The sequence below is a fragment of the Mangifera indica genome, chromosome 16 (assembly GCF_011075055.1).
Source record: "Mangifera indica cultivar Alphonso chromosome 16, CATAS_Mindica_2.1, whole genome shotgun sequence".
In the NCBI taxonomy this organism is placed as follows: Eukaryota; Viridiplantae; Streptophyta; class Magnoliopsida; order Sapindales; family Anacardiaceae; genus Mangifera; species Mangifera indica.
This window is the reverse complement of record NC_058152.1, coordinates 4,371,134-4,393,146: the sequence shown is the minus strand read 5'-3', so window position 1 is coordinate 4,393,146 and position 22,013 is coordinate 4,371,134. Positions and strand designations below refer to the sequence as shown.

At 34.9% G+C, this 22,013-nt stretch overlaps 3 protein-coding genes across 10 annotated transcripts; 2 read left to right on the top strand and 1 right to left on the bottom strand.

Annotated features, from left to right (window-relative positions):
• Nucleotides 1–1,189: 1,189 nt before the first annotated feature.
• LOC123199121 (phosphoenolpyruvate carboxykinase (ATP) 1-like) lies at nt 1,190–6,421 on the top strand. The gene is made up of 13 exons (XM_044613974.1): nt 1,190–1,414; nt 1,546–1,817; nt 2,266–2,444; nt 2,521–2,674; nt 2,805–2,889; nt 3,640–3,740; nt 3,945–4,243; nt 4,428–4,601; nt 4,703–4,768; nt 5,244–5,422; nt 5,537–5,706; nt 5,802–5,970; nt 6,066–6,421. Exons 1-13 carry the CDS (start codon nt 1,205–1,207, stop codon nt 6,207–6,209), a joined length of 2,202 nt encoding a protein of 733 aa, XP_044469909.1. The 5' UTR covers nt 1,190–1,204; the 3' UTR covers nt 6,210–6,421.
• Nucleotides 6,422–13,299: 6,878 nt separating this feature from the next.
• Nucleotides 13,300–16,156, bottom strand: LOC123199343. 7 transcript variants are annotated; one of them, XM_044614296.1, is made up of 8 exons: nt 15,930–16,156; nt 15,786–15,853; nt 15,463–15,543; nt 15,318–15,359; nt 15,135–15,179; nt 14,540–14,676; nt 13,826–13,924; nt 13,300–13,691 (listed from the first exon to the last, which is right to left on the bottom strand). In XM_044614296.1, exons 1-8 carry the CDS (start codon nt 16,004–16,006, stop codon nt 13,563–13,565), a joined length of 678 nt encoding a protein of 225 aa, XP_044470231.1. In that variant the 5' UTR covers nt 16,007–16,156; the 3' UTR covers nt 13,300–13,562. The 7 variants fall into 7 exon arrangements, with proteins under 7 accessions (XP_044470231.1, XP_044470229.1, XP_044470228.1 ...); XM_044614294.1 differs by having other exon boundaries at nt 15,135–15,176; nt 15,463–15,603; nt 15,930–16,151; XM_044614293.1 differs by having other exon boundaries at nt 15,463–15,603; nt 15,930–16,150.
• A 168-nt stretch (nt 16,157–16,324) lies between these two features.
• LOC123199341 (protein spt2-like) lies at nt 16,325–21,566 on the top strand. 2 transcript variants are annotated; one of them, XM_044614291.1, is made up of 10 exons: nt 16,325–16,609; nt 17,105–17,162; nt 17,290–17,525; nt 18,545–18,662; nt 19,342–19,416; nt 19,543–19,663; nt 19,768–20,315; nt 20,422–20,540; nt 20,670–20,756; nt 21,218–21,566. In XM_044614291.1, exons 2-10 carry the CDS (start codon nt 17,142–17,144, stop codon nt 21,330–21,332), a joined length of 1,440 nt encoding a protein of 479 aa, XP_044470226.1. In that variant the 5' UTR covers nt 16,325–16,609; nt 17,105–17,141; the 3' UTR covers nt 21,333–21,566. The 2 variants fall into 2 exon arrangements, with proteins under 2 accessions (XP_044470226.1, XP_044470227.1); XM_044614292.1 differs by having other exon boundaries at nt 17,095–17,162.
• The last annotated feature ends 447 nt before the right edge of the window (nt 21,567–22,013 follow it).

Below are 22,013 nucleotides of genomic sequence, written 5' to 3'. Positions count from 1 at the left end.
ATATATATATATATATATATATATATATATATATTCACAATTTTACAAATTTTAGATTGTAAATTGGATACAATTATTATAATAAAAATAAATATTAAAATAATATTTAGGACTTCTGACTTAGATTTATATTTTTGTAAACTTGAAATTACAAATGATATTCACGACTTCAAGTAAAAATTCATGATTTTATAAACTTCAAGTTATAAATGAAATTCAGGATTTTAGATCTAAATTTATAATATTCAGAACTTCAAGTTATAAATAATATTTAGTACTTTCAATTTAGGTTTATAACATTCTAACCTTAAGGTTAGATTTATAATTTTACAAATTTTATATTATAAATAAAATATAATTATAAATAAAAAAACAATAGAAATTAAAAGATAACTGCGCATCTTATATTCACTTAGTGCGTCCCCACCAATTTTTCCAAATTTACAGCTTTTCTTCTTCTTCTTCTTCTATTTAATGCATTCCCCTCACATTTTCAAATTTTACTGTACGTGGTGGAAACTCCACCAGACATGCGACAGGAGGATGGTAAATTGTTGCCTGTAACGGGTGCGTTTGCTAAATCATGATGGAAGGTTGCAAATTAATCACAACCATTTAGATAAAAGTCAATGGGTCCCAATTCTCACTAACTTCGTTTGCGGCGACCTGACGCCGAATAAGCACATTAAGATCCCCTGGACACGACCGCATTGCATTGGAACTCACCAAAGATCACTAATTTTCCCAACACGCAAACAATTTACCGTGAGAATTCGAGTTTTTGACAAGAAGTCACGGTAATTTCGGAATTGAAATATGAATTTAATTTTGATTAATTTCCAGCAAAAGACAGCTTCTTTGTGAACATGAAGCCCCCTTCAGCATACGCGTGGTGTGGGGGCTACGCCCTTCGGTTTGCGCGTCTATATATTTGATTGAGCTGCTCTGCTGGTTGCGAGACTACCATTTGCAGGCATTTTCCTCCAATCAAATTGATTTTGCCCAGGCTTCGTTTGTAAAAAAATAAATTATAATATTTTTATTCATCTGAACTCGCTGTTGTATTTTTAACAAAAACCATAGGCAAACGAGCCTTAGCTGCGACTTAAGCAGTGAATCTGAGACCTATAGGAATTTATGGGATTTTAGTCTTTCTGCAGCTTCAGTCCTTGACCCTGATGATCATGAGAGATAGAATGTAACCATGGTTAATAAACCATGGTTAAATTCCCTCCCCACTGAACCCTTTAAATACCCCACATCGGGTGCCTTCATTTCGCATCAACTTCTCAGCTTTCTTTATCTGCTGCAGCTGCACTTTGATGATCGAGCCCATCGTTTATTTTTCTTTGATTTCTCTTTAGTCCAGTTCCTTTTCTTTCTTCGTCCTTTCGTTTCGCCTTCGCACTATCTGGTGCAGTCCCTCTCTGGCTCTCTATTTTTATTCTTTGTTGATAAGATAATTCTATTCTGTTGTTATTTGTTATTTTCATTATGATCTACTATTCTAAATTTGGTACGTGTGTATGCTTCTTTCATGTGCAGATAGAGATGGCAAAGAGCGGTAGCGGAGAGTTCAGCTTCGGAAACGGAACGGCGAGGAACGGTCTGCCGAAGATCCATACTACGTCGCAGAGGAAACAGAGCGAAATCTGTCACGATGACAGTACGCCACCTGTTAGGGCCCAGACCATCGACGAACTTCACTCTCTTCAAAAGAAGAGATCTACTCCCACCACTCCCATTCAGGGAACCCAGGGGGCTTTTACCAGCCTCTCTGAAGAGGAACGCTATAAACAGCAACTCCAGTCCATCAGGTTCATTTACACACGCAATTCACCAAATAAAAATAAAACTAAGTTTATAAGGAAAGAAACTTGAAACGAATTAGATGAATGACGTAAGAAAGTGGGACCAAGAGTAATAGTGCACTCAATCCCTGGGTGATCAACGGTGATATATTAAGATGGACTTTCTGGGCCCCACTCATTAATCTTGGGTGTGGTGCCACTCATGAAACGACGGAGTTTTGTATCCACGTCAGCGGACGCATTTGATTTGCGTGGTTCCGATAAGCCGGTGAAATAATATAAAATTTAAAATTTAATTTACTAAAATATGCCTCCATTTGGATGTAAGATTTTAGGTCAGATTTGTAAGGGTAATCTTGTTATTATCTTAGGAATGAGGGGTGATTTAACTTTTGCTGTAAACACATGTTTGTGGGTTGACTTCATTGACCAATTGCTGTTGTTTGTTAAACAGTGCATCTTTGGCGTCGCTGACGAGAGAAACAGGGCCGAAGGTGGTGAAAGGAGACCCAGCGAGGAAGGCCGAGACCCCAAAGCATTCAGCCGTGGTGCACCACTATTTCACGCCGACGATCAGCGTCAGTGACAGTTCCTTGAAGTTTACCCATATCCTTTACAACCTCTCTCCTGCAGGTCTTACCCTAAATTCAAAACAATTTATTTCTTAAATTCATTATCTCCATAAATAATTTACTTTGTGGGTTTTCAGAGTTATATGAGCAAGCCATCAAATACGAGCAAGGGTCGTTCATCACCTCAAGCGGTGCATTGGCAACCCTCTCTGGAGCCAAGACTGGCCGCTCTCCAAGAGATAAGCGTGTTGTCAGGGATGAAACCACTGAAGATGACCTTTGGTGGGGAAAGTAAGTGCTTGTATATTCTCACTTAGTTTTTATTTTAATCTGTGACTACAGAAATTTAAAAAGAAAAAACCTATTATTCTTTCCAATGTGAAAATGATTTAATAAGTAATTTGTTTGTTTGAATGGACAGGGGTTCACCTAACATTGAGATGGATGAGCATACGTTCCTGGTCAACAGAGAAAGAGCTGTTGATTATTTGAATTCCTTGGACAAAGTAAGTCTACCGACTTATTATCTGCTATCTATATTATGCTTTTCAATCATACTGCTGCTAGTCATACAAATTAAGGGACATTTAAGGATTTATGTATGATTTCTTTCTGTTTGATAATATAAAATAAAAATAAGGCAAGCTACTGAAGAATTAAGAACACCTATCTAAGTATATTTTATAAGGGTAAATACATCAGATCTCTATGGTCTGAATACTTATGTAATAGCCCCCTGTTTTGAATTTCCTAATCTAGATGTTCCTTAAATTGTTTTTGAAGAGTGAAGAAACAATGAATTATATAAAATAGAAGGTAAAAATTTCTTTTAAAGGTGGCTCAATTTTTGTGACATGTGATGTCTTAAATAAGCACCTCTCAAAATTGTGTAAAAAGTTTATTGAACATTAAATAAAAAAAATGAAAAGCCTAGAACGGTATAGCTTTCATTTTAGTAGAAGATTTATTGATGGTGATATGGGCTTGGAATCTTTCTTGTCGTCTTTGCCAAGTTGGCTTATGGCCCTAAACTATTGGGATTTTCCTGGTTGGCTTAGGTCCGCTATCTATGTCTGTCATATTCAGCCATACAAATCATATCATATTCATTTACTAAGACATGTAAAAATAATTAAATTAGTACATATTTAGTTACCGTAGTTAATTCTAAATAACATTCTATTTATATTGATAGATGGAAGCATGCTCTATTTATTTTAATGATTGATAATGGGTGTTGAATGAAAAATTTGCAGGTCTTTGTGAATGATCAATTTTTGAACTGGGATCCGCAGAACAGAATCAAAGTCAGAATTGTTTCTGCCAGAGCATACCATTCTTTGTTCATGCACAACATGTAAGTGAAACATATTATAACAAATTTCAGCTGTTTTTTCAAAGGTCTTAGCCCTGCCAGATAAGTCTCCTTGTCGTTGACATAATGTTAATATCATTATCCTATCTTGAGTTTTATTATCATTCATTGATGGAGGAAAGTGGTTAAACAATGTACAATGGAAATATAGCTTAGTGTACAATTGGATAACTGGGTGGGTGGCAGGTGTATCCGACCCACTCCTGAAGAGCTGGAGAATTTCGGTACTCCGGACTTCACTATATACAATGCTGGACAGTTCCCGTGTAACCGATATACTCACTACATGACATCCTCTACTAGCATAGACCTTAATCTTGCTAGAAGGGAAATGGTCATCCTCGGCACACAGTACGCCGGGGAAATGAAGAAGGGCCTTTTCAGTGTAATGCATTATCTCATGCCTAAACGTCAAATCCTCTCTCTACATTCGGGCTGCAATATGGGAAAAGATGGAGATGTTGCCCTCTTCTTTGGATTGTCAGGTATAGTATCATCGGATCAGGGATATGATCTGGTGCTAACGTGCGCAAGTAATACGTGCCTTCTTACTCGTCCTTAAACAACTTATTGTACATCTTTTGACATATGTTTGTTTGTATGCCCTTTCTTGTATTTATGGAGTTTGTACTCTTATTGATGAGTTCATTTCAATACTTTTGATGTTAGGAACTGGAAAGACAACACTGTCCACTGATCACAATAGGTATCTAATTGGAGATGATGAACACTGTTGGAGTGAGAATGGTGTGTCGAATATTGAAGGTGGTTGCTATGCCAAGTGTATTGACCTCTCAAGGGAGAAGGAGCCTGATATCTGGAATGCCATCAAGTTTGGCACCGGTATGTTCTTCATTTTCTTTAGTCCTTATTTTTCTATGATTTAGGTTTTAGTATGTCATGAATATATATATGAAAACAATTCAATTGATTGTAAATGGCAGTGTTGGAAAATGTGGTGTTTGATGAGCATAACAGGGAGGTGGATTACACTGAGAAATCTGTTACAGGTAAATAATCAATTTTTAGTAATTTATGTATTACCTAAGTTATATTTAATTGCAGTTGATCTTACCCATAAATGGTGCTTTAGTTTGCTGCCACATCATTTAATAAATTTTATCATAGATTAAATCGATTGCATCCTATGGGATACCTATATAGTGTGTGATTAATATGACAGTGATAATATGAAATCAACTAATTTGCTTTGCCGAGTGGGCAATTTAAGTAAAACGCTTAGGTATGTTGGCTTTTTTAATGCTTCATCCTAAGGATTCAGGAAAAAAAAGGTCTGCAACCGAATTTGAATAGAGCAAAATTTTACAAGTTAAAGGAGCTAGCAGAATTTGAATTTTGATTTCTCTGGATTCAATTATGTTAAAATTATTCTGCAAAAAAAGATGTTTTGATTTGATATACATGCAATATTTGTTTATACCAGAGAAGTTCTTATGTTGTGTGCTTTTTTCTTCTTATTTGCAGAGAACACTCGGGCAGCCTATCCGATTGAGTATATACCCAATGCAAAGATCCCATGTGTTGGTCCACACCCTAAGAATGTTATCCTATTGGCCTGCGATGCATTTGGTGTGCTCCCACCAGTGAGCAAGCTGAGCCTGGCACAGACTATGTACCATTTCATCAGCGGCTATACTGCTCTGGTATTACACCATCTTATTGAATTATAACTGTTATTAAAATCCAGACATGTGACTATGGTGGTTATTTAGCTATGTTTCTGCTGCTCCATTGACTCAACTTGATTGTAATTTCAGGTTGCCGGTACAGAGGATGGTATAAAGGAGCCAACAGCAACATTCTCAGCTTGCTTTGGTGCTGCATTCATAATGTTGCACCCCACCAAATATGCAGCGATGTTGGCTGAGAAGATGCAGAAGCATGGTGCAACAGGGTGGCTCGTTAACACTGGCTGGTCAGGTGGAAGGTATATATTGTAGATTTGGATACCTATATTGAACTTAAATAATCCTTTGTCAAACTCTGGTAAAAGAATGAACTAAAATCTTCCTGTTCTTGCAGTTACGGTTCTGGAAGGCGCATCAAGTTGCCGTATACACGTAAAATCATCGATGCCATTCACTCTGGTATACTGTTGAAGGCAAATTACAAGAAAACAGAGGTGTTTGGGCTTGAGATCCCCACTGAGATTGAGGGAGTGCCTTCAGAAATCCTGGATCCAATTAACACTGTTAGTTGTCTTTTTCTTGAACACATCCATACATTGTGACTAATTTAAAATGTGCTATTTTGAATCACCTAATTTCATTGTTATTTGTGCTGCAGTGGGCGGATAAGAAGGCTTACAAGGATACATTGCTGAAGCTGGGTGGCCTATTTAAGATAAACTTTGAAACTTTTACCAACTACAAGATTGGCAAGGATGGGAAGCTGACTGAGGAGATCTTAGCAGCTGGCCCAAATTTCTAATTGAAGTTAGAGAAGAAATAGGAGAAAGTACATGGGTGGTGGGGGTGGGTTTAATGTGAATGAAAATAAAAGAGGCTTCGGTTTGGTTATAAATTATGTCCAGTCTTCTTCTCTATGGTCAATTGATATGTAAAATTGTTACTTGATAATATATTTAGTAACCCATGTAGTTCAATGCCAGTTAATATATTTTTAATTGCTCTTTTGTTTCCCGAGCTTGTCCACATTTGCCTCATCAATCATAATAGTTTCACTACATATAAAAGAAAGAAGCTGAAAACAGAAGAATGTATTGGAAATAAGTTGATAGAACAAGAAAATGTGTTTAAAGAGGATTCGGGATAATAAAATTGGTAAAATACTAGAATTTTTAGAGAGTTTTGAGTTTGAGTTTTTGTCATCTTTGTAAAGATTTGATTTATCAAATAAATTGGATGTGGGTTTGGTTATTATGTCTCAGTGTTCATTCATCCAATTAAGGTTCTCCGATTTAACAAAAAAAAAAAAGGTCTCTTGAAGAATAATGGAAATAGAGTGAGTTCTCAATTGTTGCTATCTCCTAAGCTGCCAAAGAAGTTAGCAAAAGAGCAAAAAATTCTTGTTGGTAAAATGACAATGCATTAAATTTATAACCAAACTTTGCCATGCTAGTTTTTGATAATTCTCGATGAAGTGCATATGCATTGTTTTGTTCTTATATTTGAAAAATTGAATCATTTCAGTAAATAATGTAACTAATAGAAGTCTTTGATTTGAAAAAAAAAATTAGGCATAGTCTTTACGTGATAAGTTGTGTAAAATAATATGTATATATAATTAGCCAAAAGACTATTTTCAGTCCAATGTTTAGTATAACATTTTTGGTCTAATAGCTGGTTTATTATTAATATATTATTCACTTGGTTTTGCTTTTAGATTTTATAAGTCAAAATGTATGTTAACAATATAATAAACTCACAAACTATTTAACCCCTCAAACAATATGAGATGCACACTCCGTGCTTTGCCATCAATGTGGGATTCATTGATGGGGGTTTGAGAGACCAATTATTTATTTGTTAATTAGTGAATTCCATTTAATAGAAATATAGAATGAACAATGTTATATGTGTCTACTTTTGAGTACATATCATTTGTAATTATGTGATTATGAATTACTTTATCTTTACAGTTAAAGTTTTTTTTTTTTTTGATAAGTAAACATGTATTAACAAAAAAACAAGAAGACCCTCAAAAGAGAAATCGGAATAACCAAAGCTCAACCAAACTTGAGAAAGGCTAGCAGAGAACCAACACTAGACAGCCCTGAACAAATTTGATGAACCATAAAACAACCAACAAGAAAACAACACAACAATCCAAACCACACCACAAAAGAAAACACAAGAAATAACAACCATCAAAACCCGGCAAAAGGCCAAAATCCCAAGCAGCCACCAAGAGACCAGCAGAAGGCAACTGGGCCTAGGCGACTGGAAGAAGATGAGGCACCCAAGAAAATCTGGAAAATCTAGAAACAAACCAACAGAAAACTTGGCAAGGAACCAAGGAGAGCAGCAACAGGAAGAGGGCAAATGGACCAGAGACAAGCAGTAGCAAGACAAAGCTTCTCTAAAAATCCTCAAGTGTAGACAAGGAGAGGCAAAGAAAACTGACTTCAAATTGCTGCACCAGCTTAAGAAAAGGTCACGAAAGCACACTTTGGCTGAAGCAGACAGAAGTAGCAGACCAGAAAGCATCCGAAGCATCATCTAAAAGCAACTACTTGATAGGAAAATGTAGCCAAAGAGGATGGAACCTAGCAGAAGAAAGCTCCAGGAAGCAGTAGAAAGCTCTAGGAAGTAGCAGAAACCACTGAGTTTGTTGCAAAAAGCCAAAGAGGAAGGAACCCGCCCAAAGTTGGTTGCATTCCCAAATTAATATACATTAAATATTAAAAATTCAAACACCTACTATAGGAGGTTAAAATTAACAGAATCAATTAATATTATCAATTCTTTTTTAAATTTAAAAAACTAATAATTTTTTCCTTTGATTAAACTTTAAAATGTTGCATTTTCCCTCTAAGGTTTTTTTCTTTTTTCCTTGGTCTTTCCCGATGTCGTCATCGACCAATGCCTCTCTCCCTCCCCTTTTCTTCCATTTTTACGACGCCAGCTAGAGACGAAGACGTCATCTTCATCACCAAACATAAGCGTCATATTTTGGGAAGAAAAGGTGAGGGAGAGAGAATTTGTTTTTACTTCTGAAATTTAACTAATTATGTTAATTTTAAGGCCAAACGACTATTTCCCATTTAAGGTATGTTGTAATGACAAGTTTTCACCCTTTAACTATGGAAACAACAAACACCCACCCATGACTAGTTAAATTTAACAAAACTCTAACGGTGGTAAGGGTAAAATCGTCATTTTCTCTATAATATTAAAAATAAACTAAAATAGAATCTACTTTTGCCCCCCTAAACTTTAAAAACTAAAATTTTCCCCCCGCCTAAGTTTTAAAAAATCGCAGTTTCACCCTAGGGTTTCGTTTTGAAATCTCCGACGACATCTTCGGCTCTATTGTCGACGACCTCTTCCTCCCGAAGCATCCTCTCCTTCCGGTGATCTCTTTCCTCCCATTTGAGCGCCCGATCGGCGTCGAAAAAGCGATGGAAAACGAGACGAAGTTCTTCGTCTTCCCAATCGTCGTCGTTTGGGAAGATGATCGTCTTCTCAGACGAAGACGAGACGACTCGTCGTCTTCTGGGAAGATGAGTCGTCTTCATCTGGGAAGACGATCGTTTTCCCAGACGATGAAGACGAGATCGATCTTGTCTTCGTCGTCTAGGAAGAAGATTTCTCTTCCCAGATGACGTATCTCTGTGCCGGATGGGTTGGGGTAGAGTTGAGGGGGGCCGTCGGTGGAAGAGAAACCGTCGGGAGAGGAAGACGGTCGGTGATGGCTCCGGAGAAAGTGAAAGGGTTTGGAAATAAACCCTAGGGGGGCAATGCGATCTTTTCAAACTTAGCTTAGGGAAAAAATGTTAGTTTTTAAACTTTTAGGGGGGAAATGAGATTAAATTTACCACCGTTAGAGTTTTGTTAAATTTAACCGGCCATAGATGGGTATTTGGTATTTCTATAGTTAAAGGGTGGAAACTTATCATTACAGCATACCTTGGGTGGGAAATAATCGTTTGGCCTAATTTTAACCGCTTATAAGTGATTGCTTGAGTTTTCAATACTTAAAAGGTATTAATTTGTGAATGCAACAAGCTTAGCGAGGGAATAAATCCTTTACATATTCTTTAAGGCCAAAGGACTATTTCCCATCCAAAGTATGCGCATTTCGCAAGTTTCCCCCTATTAATTTTGAAAATCTTATTTACCTACTCATGGGTTGTTAAAATTAACTGAGTTCATTAGTTATATCATTTTCCCCCTTAAACCCTAAAAACTAATAATTTCACCCCAACCCAAGTTTTAAAAAACAACATTTTCCCCCCTAGGGTTTCTAATTTTCAGATTCAATTTTTCAGCGTCGTTTCTTCCTCTCCGACCACCTCTAGGCAACACCTCTACCTCTCTAACACAGTCTTCTTCTGACAGCTCTCTTGGGAGTACTAGTCCATGAAGACTCTTTGTCTCCAGGTGACGCCTTTTCCTCTCTGGCACAGTCTTCTTTCGACGGCTCTCTTGAGAGTGATCGTCAACGAAGACGAGTCATCTCCATCGAGATGAAGACAAGTCGTCTTCGTCTAGACAGAGACGACTCGTCTTCGTCTAGACGGAGACGACTCGTCTTCGTCTAGACGGAGACGACTCGTCTTCGTCGACAACCACTCCCAAGAGAGCCATGGGAAGGAGATCGCATCGGAGAAGAAGAGGCGTCACTTGGAGGTCATCAAAGAGGAAGAAACGACGTCGAAAAATTAAATCTAAAAAATTGAAACCCTAGGGTGGAAAATGCTATTTTTTAAAACTTGGGTTGAGAGAAATTGTTAGTTTTTAGGGGGAAAATTAAAACAAATTTAAGTTTATTTTTTATAATACAGACAAAATGACGATTTTATCTTTGAAACCGTTAGTTTTAATTGTCCACGGATGAGTAAATGAGATTTTCAAAGTTAATAGAGGAAACTTGGGAAATACGCACACTTTGGGTGAGAAATAGTCCTTTGACCTATTCTTAATTAAAAATCATTTAATCACATATGACATAATCAAATGTGTACTTATATATATATATATATATATATATATATATATATATATATATACACCTCTAGCAATAATACAAATTCTTACCAGCCACATGGTGACATGTCATTGGACTACTTATTAAACTTTTAAAAAATCACTTAGCATTGGGCTGTGGTTTTACAATTTTTTCATTTTAGCCAATTTTCTTCTGTTATCAATATAATGCTATTGATAATATTTAAAAATATAACTAATGAAATGAGGACGCGTGTAAGGGTAAAATAGTCATTCAATGTTAACAGAAGAAAATTGGCTAAAATGAAAAAATTGTAAAACCACAGCCCAATGCTAAGTGATTTTTTAAATGTTTAATAAGTAGTCCAATGACATGTCACCATGTGGCTGGTAAGAATTTGTATTATTGCTAGAGGCAGGGATAGGCTGGGTAGGCTCTGGCTCAGCCTATTGTGGCCATGTGTTAGACCGGGTTAGGCCTTAAAGTCACACAGTAATGTGCCTTTAAACCGTGTCGGCTCATAAAAACTTTAAAGCCTAAGATCTGACTCTATACAAAAATTGTAAGGCCTAAGCTCTAACTTTAATAAATTTTTTTAATTATGTTTTCTTTAAATAAAAAATATGTTAGAAAATTAAATTGCGATTAAAATGAAAACAAACTTAGGCCAAAGGACTATTTCCCACCCAAGGTACGTTGATTTTCTAAAGTTCTCTCCATTAACTTTGAAAATTTCATTTACCCACTCATAACTGGTTAAAATTAATAAATCCTAACTCCTAAAAAATCTATCTCATTTTCCCCCCTAAAAGTTTAAAAACTAACATTTTCTTCTTCAAGCCAAGTTTAAAAAAATCATATTTCCCTTCTAGGGTTTAGTTTCAAAATTCGGTCACCTTCTCTGACACCATCGTCGCCCGTCTTTCCCTCCCGACGGTTTCCCTTCCTCCGACGGCCTGCCTCACCTCTACCCCAATCCCTCTGGAGTCCAAAAACGTCCTCTGGGAAGAGGAATCGTCTTCCCAGACAATCTCGTCTTCGTCGTCTGGGAAGACGATTCCTCTTCCCAGATGACGTTTTTAGACGCTAGAAGGATTGGGGTGGAGGTGAGGTAGGCCGTCAAGGAAGGAAAACTGTCGGGAGGGAGAGAGGGCCGACGATGGTGCTAGAGAAGGTAACCGGATTTTGAAACAACACCCTAGAGGAAAAATGTGATTTTTTCAAACTTGATTTAGAGAAGAAAAGTTAGTTTTTAAACTTTTATGAGGGAAAATAAAATCATATTTAAGTTTATTTTTAATGTTAAATATAAAATGATGATTTTACCCCTAAAATTAACAGATTTAATTACCCATGGGTGGATAAATGAAATTTTCAAAGTTAACGAGAAAACTTTAGGAAATCAGCATACCTTGGGTGGGAAATAGTCCTTTGGCTACAAACTTATTTATAATGAGTGAGTTGAGTTTTTATGATCAATCTCATCAATCTGAGATCTAAAACATAAGTTTGATTAAATCTTCTATTTTGTTTTATCTTTTTATAGTGCATGAAAAAAATAAGTGATTGTATTATTTGATATGTAAAACTTTGACACTTACACTTTTACACTTTGTAAAAAAATTCACATTTAAAAGAATAAAATCTTTCTTTTTTATTCACTCACTATAAATAAAACAACATCTAATAGCAACATATTCCAACCAAACTCAAACTCATTCTTTTAAATTTAAAATTTTTATTTCTTATAAATATTTATAATTTTTTATATCATAATTATTAATTAATTAATTATATTATAATTTAAAAAAAAATTATAAATAATAACAGACAAAAGTAACCCATGGGCCTAAAACCTAAGACCCATAACCTGATCTAGAAGGCCAATGGGTCAAACCTAATAAGCTATGGGGTCAAATCAGGCTTTATTCTCATGTTTCAGACCGAGTCTATATTTGACCCGATCCAATTTACGTAGACTCAAAAAAATTTGTCAAGTAACAAAATATTTAATAAGTGGGCCGATAGATGATTGACATGTGGGCTGGTGGGGTTTTAAATGTAAATAATTTATTGTTAGTAAACATGTGGTTAAATTGTCAAATATTCATGTATCTAGGTTAGGGTTTCAAGATACTTGAGCTCCGTATGTGTTTGTGTAACACCCCTCCAGTCAGATACCCCCTAGGTTAGGGTTTTAAGATGTGTGATTTTACGAAAACATAATTTACTCGCAGAAACATAACAATAAATACATAGCTGCCTTAGGTTAAAATGAGTGTTACCTGTGAAGGGCCAAAGATTCTGCCCCATTTTAAGATTCTGGGGACATATTCGCAACATTAAATCATCAAAGAATATGATAGTAAAGAGAAAAATGGAAGTAGACACAAGAAATGTGCTGCAAGCATTATGGCTCACTTGTTGAGACCCCTATGAAGGATTTGATATTGATGTGATGTACTAATAAACTACAAGAAAATGTTTACAAACATGCTCTCCAGCCTTGTGCCTTCCGCATAAAATCTTCCAAAGAACTTCAATAGAATATTCAAAGCCAAGGCTCTCCCAGTTTTGAGTGGGATGAATAATTCCTGATGGTTAATCAACTTGACAATAAATCCATGGAACAGATGCAAAGGGTAACTTTCTTGAATGATATCCAAGAAAAGTGTATTCTAAAATAATTCATAGAATTAGAGGAACTATTCTTCCTGGATGAAATGATAATGATAAAGACACCAGAAAAGACATCTACAAAAGCTTTGTATAGGGCTCCACAAAGAAACAATCCAATTGATCAAGATACAAGATGAGGATCATATTCATAGGATTTCGCACTTCTTGACAAATATGATTTGTTTCCTTATTTTTTGTGAATATTCTATTATGGGTAATGAGGAACTTATTATTTTTAACTCTTGGGTTCAAGAATTCCTACATAATATATGCAACACAAAAGCATAAACAAATATAGCATTTTCAAAAATGCAAACCAATATAATAATTAACGAGGTCATGATAAGGATGAAGGAAATGACTCTGTTGAAAGATGCATTAAAATAACAGTGAAAAGCTTTTACCAAACAAGTTTTTCACTCAAGAAACCCACTAAGGTTACTTGAAACTGCACAAGACCATATGTGATTCTCAAGGAATAAGTCTCCAAGCTTGATGCACGATTTCATCATTTATATAAGGGCGCAAAGACCACATTAGGCGGTAGCTCTCTAACTCCCCTGACAGTGACTTGAGATTTAGATTAGTAATAATTCTTTCCTGCAACAGAGTGGTGAAATTGTCAACTATTGAATTACAAAAAAGGTCAAAAGGTTCAGCACCATGAGGCTGGGCTTGCAGGTGCATTGCTCCACAAACAAATGTGAAAAGAAACTGTATCAGAAGTTTATTACCTGCATGACACAATCCTGCTTCACCATACCGTAAATGATTCCCATCAAAGCAGCAAAGTCTGTCATTTCAGGTCCTTGACGATGACATGACGTACTTATCTACTAAGGACAAAGAGGTTTCAGTGGCAATGAAATAATCTTGATGACATAAAATTAAGATCAAGGTATACCATCAGAAGCTGGTTTTACAAATTTACTAGGCATTCATTTTACATTGTAATGGAAATTCCCAGCACAGAAATAGTAAAAGATAATTAAACATTAGCTTAAGAAATCAGTCAAACCTACAGCAAAAATTTATTTAACTCCATACAATTCGATAAATTTTAAAACTCATAGTTGAAAGGCAATTTTGTGAAATGTGGTATAAATCTTGACATATCTATTTGCAATTTTGATACATCAGGAGGAGAATTATGTCAATCTACGCTTAAACCCATATTATTCTTGAGGGAAAAAGATGCTCTGGTGGTGCCAAAGCAGCAGGCTAACTGGGCAGAGCATGAATGAGTATATGGCATATGTGTGTAATCTGGGCTGAATAACTAGAACAGATTATAAGAAGACATTACATGCAAAAGAGCAACAAAGAAACCAATGCAAATCACACAATATTGTATTCATTACTGAAAAACAAGAGAGCAAACATAAAAAGGAAAAGAGAATTTATGTAGACATTCTAAACTGAAAGGTTACAACAACATTAAACCCAACCTTATCCGTAGTGTCTTGCAGATCCAATCCACTGCCCCCATCTTTATCCCAGAAAGGAGCTAAACATTCATTTGCAGTTTGAATTGCACCAGCTACATCTTCCAGTAGACTTTCAAGTTCATTGAGTATGCCTTTGGCTGCAAATTCAATAATTAAGAGCATATTAAACTATATCTTTAAGCCTTAGCTCTGGAAAGTTGTAAACAAGAATAAACATCAATAAACAAACCACAATCTCACTTCTAAATTAAGCATGTGGTTACATAGAACTGAGTTTCACTCATAGTTCAATTCTTCTTACACACATTTCAAATAGTAATGGTTACTTGCACATTGTCAAAAGACAAAAAACTGTAAAACAAGTTCCGACTTACACAAAACAAAGTACCAGCTGTCCTTAGTTGGGACACATCAATAATTAAGAGGTGATGGAAGGCAGAGTATTCAATGCCAATTATAAATGAATACCATTTATGGCACTCAAGAAACACAAATTCACAAAAAAAATCAGATACTATTGTACAGGCATTGTAAATTCAAATAAACCGTGGCAATAATGAGAAGAAATGTGATAAATTTGAAAAAAAAATGTTACCTCTAATAATATGATCATTAAGTCCAAGCAGGCTAGTACGCACTTCTGTGTTTACATTTAAAAGCACAAGATTTAAATAAGTTACAGATCACCACAATCGTTATACTGTCAAAATACTTAAAACCATACGAAAGTGAATTTTGCTGCTGCAGTTCCGCTATGTTACTGGGTTTGTATCATTACCCGGCCAATACTTATTTTTTTCTCGTAACATGATATAGCACACTGTAGATAGAACACCAGACTTGTAAAGTCTCACAAACGTATAGCATTCCAAATATGAAACCTCACCCAAAAATCAGAAAGGTTCAAACAGAATTGGGCTTACACTTGCTCATACTTTGCAGACTGTCATGAACGTTGATACAGCCAGCTTCAAAATATGATTTAACTCTCTGGGTTTCACTAGCTTTAACAATATTCTCAATCAGCTTAGATGTTTTATCAATAGGAGGCCGTCGAAGAAATTCTACAGGAAATATATATATATATATATATATATATATATATATATATATATATATATATATATATATATATATATATATATATATATATATATATATATATATAAAGAAAAAGAAAAAGAGTGAACTTCGGTTCTAAGGTGTAACATTCGAACAAGTATTAACGCACGATTAAAGCACGCACCAAGTCCTTGCTGATACGCAGTAAGTAACTTGCTTCCCGAAGCACCCATTTCCTCAAGCTTTGCATACCTATATTAAAAAACAGTCAATGAATCATGTGATTGAAACTCCCAACGTTGAATACATATACCACAAGTTTTATTACCTCGTCATAAATTCTTTGAATATCTGAAAAACTTTGTCTTTCCATTCGGATTTCAAGTTGCTTTCTTCACTTCCCATTTTGCTAAAATTTAACTAGCTCTTGAAGACTCTTCTCAGGTATTTCATCAAACACTTGGTCGATGCTCTAATTTTTTTTTTTTTTTTTCAATTCTCGGGTATCTAATGGAAGCGGCTCAAAAATAAATAAATAGCCTAATTTCGGCCGTTATAACGTTTTACATTATTTTGTGCTGGAGCCGCTATTTATAACGTGCGCCGTGCCGTTTTCCTATTTGTAAAACTAAAGTTTACCGTTTGCCTTTTATAAGTCTTTTTTTTAATTATTATTTATTTAAAAGTTTACAGAACGATTAAAAACGAGTTCACTCGAACAAACTGGGCCTCCAACTCGGGGAACTGAAATTTTGAGGGTGCGCACTGCGCTTAGAGGCGTATTATAGCTTGATCCTCTCTTGTTCTGGGTCCGTCGGTTTGCTCTCTCTTTAATCAATTATCTCCCCGTACCCACACCACACACATTAACGCAATAAACCTCCGCAGACCGCGAGGAATTCCATTGAGGCCACCTTCTTCTATGTTCTCGTTTCGTTTAATCAAAGTATCGATCTCGATCTTCCCTGCGTTTCTCTCTTCAAAGTCGCTGAGAATCGCTTGATTCAGGTAAAAATTCAATTATTTTTTGGCTTTCAAGGTATTTCTTATGATCTCGAGTGATTTCTGAAATATTGATTTTTTTTTTCGTTTGATTTGTTGTCTATTAATCCTCTTAACTCAAACTTGATGGATTTGAATTCGATTGCATCGGATTAGTGGAATTGGACGTGTTTTGTGGAAATTAAGATTTTAGGGTTTCGTAAATTTCATTGATTTAGCTTCAAATTTCTCAGATTGTTGAGTTTTAGACTTTAATTTATTTTTTTATGAATTTTTAAGTAAATGATGGGATTTCTGTCGATAAATGTACGCGTAAGTGATAAATTTGCGATTTAAACTTAGTTTGATTGCATAATCATTTCAATCAATTGCTTGTGGCGCATTCAGGTTTAAAATTTGTGGCATTGCAATTCAATTAAATTTGTAGAAATTTCTTTTGATTTTATTACGAGGATGTATGTGAATTTTTTTTTTTATTGCTGGTACTTCGGGCATCAACAGGGTTTGAGCAATAGGCTAATCAGTGTATTAAGCTGCAATGCGGGCATATGATAGATATGTAAGCCTCTTTTGAGATATTTTCTAAGTTCTTTTTCTTCAAATACAGTAAAAATTTCTAAACAATGTAATGATGATTAGTATTCCAATTATTTGGTATTCTTTTTGTGTTTTTGGTGTTCTTGTAGGAAGCTGAAGAATATGATGAGTATGAGGATGAAGGAGAAGAGCAATATGAAGAAGATGGTGAAGAGGGGGAGGAGGAGGAATATGAAGAGGAAGAACATAAACCAACAGAAGAAGAGTTGAAAATTCTTGCATATAGGCAAAAGCTAAAAGAACTTCACAGAAAAAATTTAAAAAAAGAAAATGGTTATGATCGAGCTAGTTCTCAAAACAAAAAGAACCAACTTCCATATGACAAGTAATGTGGTTTTCTTATTTACTTGTTTATTTATTTTAGTTTGCTTGGTTTGTGTTTTGCTTTCTCCTGCTACTAATTATTTTAGCTTTGTTACTTGGATTGTGATATATCATTGTTGTGAATGAAATAAGTGTTTCATTCTTCGCCATTGAATTTATTTAATGGAACTTTGTTTCAGTTATTTGTATCATTCCGGCTCTGGTACACGAAAAATATGTATGCATGTTGGGAAATTGGCATGACTGTTATCTATCTTACGTTTTTTCTAGTGAAAGTTGTGTTGGCATTCTACATTATAATATTGAAAAACTTTCTTTATAGAGTTAGAACTTTGTTTGAGCTTTTTCTTTTACAATTGGCAGAAGGCACTGTTGAGAATGTGTTCTTTTTACAATTGGAAGATGGCAAAGTTGAGTGATCATGAGCGGTTCTTTGGTTGTGCATTCATCTCTCTTTTGTGTTCCCATTGAAGGAGTAACAGAAGAAGAAAGATATAGGAAATATGGAAATCAAGGGAATATAGGAAAGATTAGGGAGAACAACAAGAAAGGGAGGAAAAGTCAGAAGAATGAGAGACTTAAGAGAGAAATCGATAAGCCAAGAGAGAATAACCAACTTTTACAACCATATTCAATAAATCATGTTCATAATAGTAAGAAGAATCTCTATTTTTAAGCTTTAGAAATAAATCCTTGTCCTGATTCTAATAAAACATGAATTATAATCTAAAACAATTTGTAAACAAGAAAAAAAAAGCTGTGAGATTCTGTGGCAAATAAATCTCAAAGATAATTAAAATAGACTAAGCCTTAATCCTATGTCATGCAGTCTATGTTTAGAAGCTACTTTGGAGTTTGTTACTGTAAGTTTGGTAATATTCTGAGCTTCACAGCGGTTTAATTTTTTCCTGCATTTTGTATCAGCTTATATACCTTGTTTTTGCATCACTTTTGTAGAGATATTTGAGTGTTAGATCTGAATTGTCCGTTATTCTAATTCTGAATTTAATATTCCTGCAGTTTTGGATCCTTCTTTGGCCCTTCTCAGCCAGCTATTTCTCAGAGAGTGCTTCAAGAAAGCAAGTCAATATTAGAGACCCAGCATTTGGCTTCCAGGCTTTCAAATTCCCAGCATAAGGTATGTTTCATAAATCTTTTGTTTTCTGGTTATCGAATAGATGTTGCAAATTTTGATATTTGTCTTAAGTTGCTAATGGACTTACGAAGTTTATTGTTTAAAATGGATGGACCAACTGATATGATAATGTTCTATTTATTAATTTCTTTTTTTTTTTTTTTTTGAGTGTTACAGGAATGATTATATATTTAATGTTAATAAAAAATTGAGTATTTGGGTTAATTTTGTCTTTTCCTGTGTTGGTTGAGAGTTTGCACAAGAGAGTGGTCAGACTATGTAGGATTCTTGAGATGGTATAAGTTATAATGAATTTTGTTTCTTTTTATTTTGTCTGGTCTTTCTGTTTTCTTATTTCTTAGATTGCTTGTCATACTTCTTCTGAAATCTACCTTCTTTTCTTTCCTTCTCCGAATGAAGTTTCAAGATGATATTATCTAAATGCATTGCTATAAAAGCACATAATACTATTCTTTACTTTTTAACCTAGAAGTAGTTCTACAGTCCAATGTCTAGAGTTGTTTCTCTCTCAGGTTTGTGGGTCATTGATCCTTAGGGTAATCTACTTACAATGTTTTGAATCTAGTGGCAGTCAGAAGATGTGCAAAATGCAGTTTCTGTAGACATTAATTCTAATTCAATCGAGATGTTTCTATTTAAATGGCTTTGCTTCCCTTTGCAGAATGGAAAGACCTCTGCTTCAAATATTACAGGATCAAAGAATGGAGTACATATTCGGAAACCTAAAGTCAATGAGGTACTGAAAGCAATTTTTTTAAATAGCTATTACTTTGAAATGGACCTCTGTTCTCAATTAATTAATTCATCTTTTTAAGAAACCTCTATTTTTATGTATTGAATGTCATGGATTTCTGAAATACAGATGCAAAGGAAAGTTGAAAGGATTAAGGTATCCAGAGATTACTCCTTTCTATCTGATGAGGCAGTGCTTCCAGCACCTAAGAAGGAGCCTATAACTCAAAATGTCTCGGTTCCAAAATCTGGTGTGTTGCTGCTTTGTACATCAAATCTGAATACTGGTTCTTGGAATTTAAAATACGATATTTTTATTGAGAAAACTTATACAGGTTTTTTACTTATGTTCAAGAGGCGCAATCAGCTCAAGTACCACCAAGGAGCAAACAATCATTGGGCAGTAATGGCAGAAGCATTCATGCTGCCCATGATGAAAGGAAAGTAATTTCTTCTAATGGCCACATGCATTTAGCTCGTGATGACAGGAAATCAGCTTCTTCTAATAACCAAATGAATTTGGCTCGTGGAGAAAGAAAAATAGTTTCTCCAAATGGCCAAATGCATTCTAAATCAGGAACTAACAGGCCAACTTCTGCAAGTAAACCCAATTTGACACCAATGGATACTCGAAGGCAGCATTATAATAGCAATGGAATAGGACCTGGCAAGCCTGCAGGACCAAAACCCCAGCCTTCGAAAATGCCTGTGGCCTCTATGCAGAAGAGGGCTTCTATTCCTATTCCAGTTGCAAAGAATCACTTACCCGGTGCAAAGGTACCACCTTCTTCAAAGGCACTACCATCTGTTCAGAAGAAACACTTAGAACAGAGAAGGGGCTCTGAAGAACTCCATAGGAGTAAAACAATACCAAAACAAATGATTGCTTCTTCAAAGCCGCAGGTTTTAACCATTATACTAGTTACAAATTCAACTTGTAGGATAGTTTGAGTGTAATATTTTGTGGCTGAATGCTTTGCGTTTACTCTCTTTCCTGATATTGTTACAGATAAGCAAGCCTATGAAGCAAACTTCATCACATGCTCCAGATACTCGCCCCAAGAAGAGACCAAGTTATTCTGATGATGAAGATGCCGAGGCTTTCAGTATGCTCAGGAGCATGTTAGGGTAAATCTTGCTCTGAGCCTATATATATGTGTGCATGTGTGTGTTAACTGTGAACATTTGTGCATTTGGTTTCATTATGTGCTCTCTGTTTAAGGTTGTGGGCTAATGAAAGTCATTGTTCTATTACAGACCCCGTAAGTTTGCCACTTACGATGATGATGATGATAGTGACATGGAGGCAAACTTTGAGGATATTATGAGGGAGGAGAAACGAAGGTTTGTACGCTTGATTTTCTATGAGGATGCTGTTTAATTGTCTAGTCCCTTTGGCTTTAATGGTTTTTATGTTTCTATATGTAAAAGTGGGGCTACTTACCATTTTTATTGTTTTAGTTATCTGGTTTTCAATGTTGATTTTCATCCATCTCTTAAAAGTGGTGTAATAAAATATTAAAGTCCTCAATCCTGAGAGTAGATGGAGAAATACATAGAAAAAAAATCGATTAAGAAAGCCTCCTTTGAAATCATTCAGAAATGAACTTTGGCTCTCTTAAAAGTTTTGATTTTTTCAGGGATATGGAACTCTACATTTCCTCTCCCCTTTATTGAAATAATTGTCATTTATAATTTTATATGGAGTGGTCTTTGTACTTTGATTGTTCACTATCGAGTGAATTCATTTGGATCATATTTAAGATCTGATGTTCATGTCTCTTTTCAACATTGTTTTGATACAGTGCAAGAATTGCACGACAGGAGGATGAAGAACAACTTCGTCTTATAGAGGAAGAGGAGAAGCGTGAGCAAATGAGAAAGTTGGCGAAGAAGCGTAAGCTGAGCCAGCAGCATTGATTATACATACATTTATCACAGAATTAGAAACCCAGAAGTCCCCTTTGGTTTTTTGTATCTTCTTTCGTTGTAGTTCTAGCACTAATTTGTGCCTTTTTCTCACATAAATTATAGCCCTTCTGAATTTATTGTTTGTAGTGCAAGAATACTTTCGCAGCGGCAGATGTTGTGGGTGTAAATAACAGTAAGGTTTTTGGCGTATCATTTTGAGAAATATTGGATTTCAATTATTTATATAATATCTCCACACACTTATGAGGTGAATTGTTATATAATTAAATATTATTTTATTTTTAATTTTTAATTATAAAATTATATAATTATTGTAAGTTGTTATTTGTGAAATTATATACTATCATAAATCATTATTTAATAATAATGATGTGTTACTGTATGATTAAATATTATTTTATTTTTTATTTTTAATTATTTAATTATACAATAATATGTTATTATTTATTCATATAAATACTATTTATTTAACTTATAATTTGAATAGAACAATGTGTATATTTTTTATATATAATTTATGATAATATATTATTTATGTATTCAAATTATTTATAAAAAATACACACATTATATTGCTCCTATATTTCTTCATGCTTCTAAGAAGCATAAAAATCTAGGATAATAAAATGATATATCCTTATATAATTAAATATTATTTCATCATTAGTT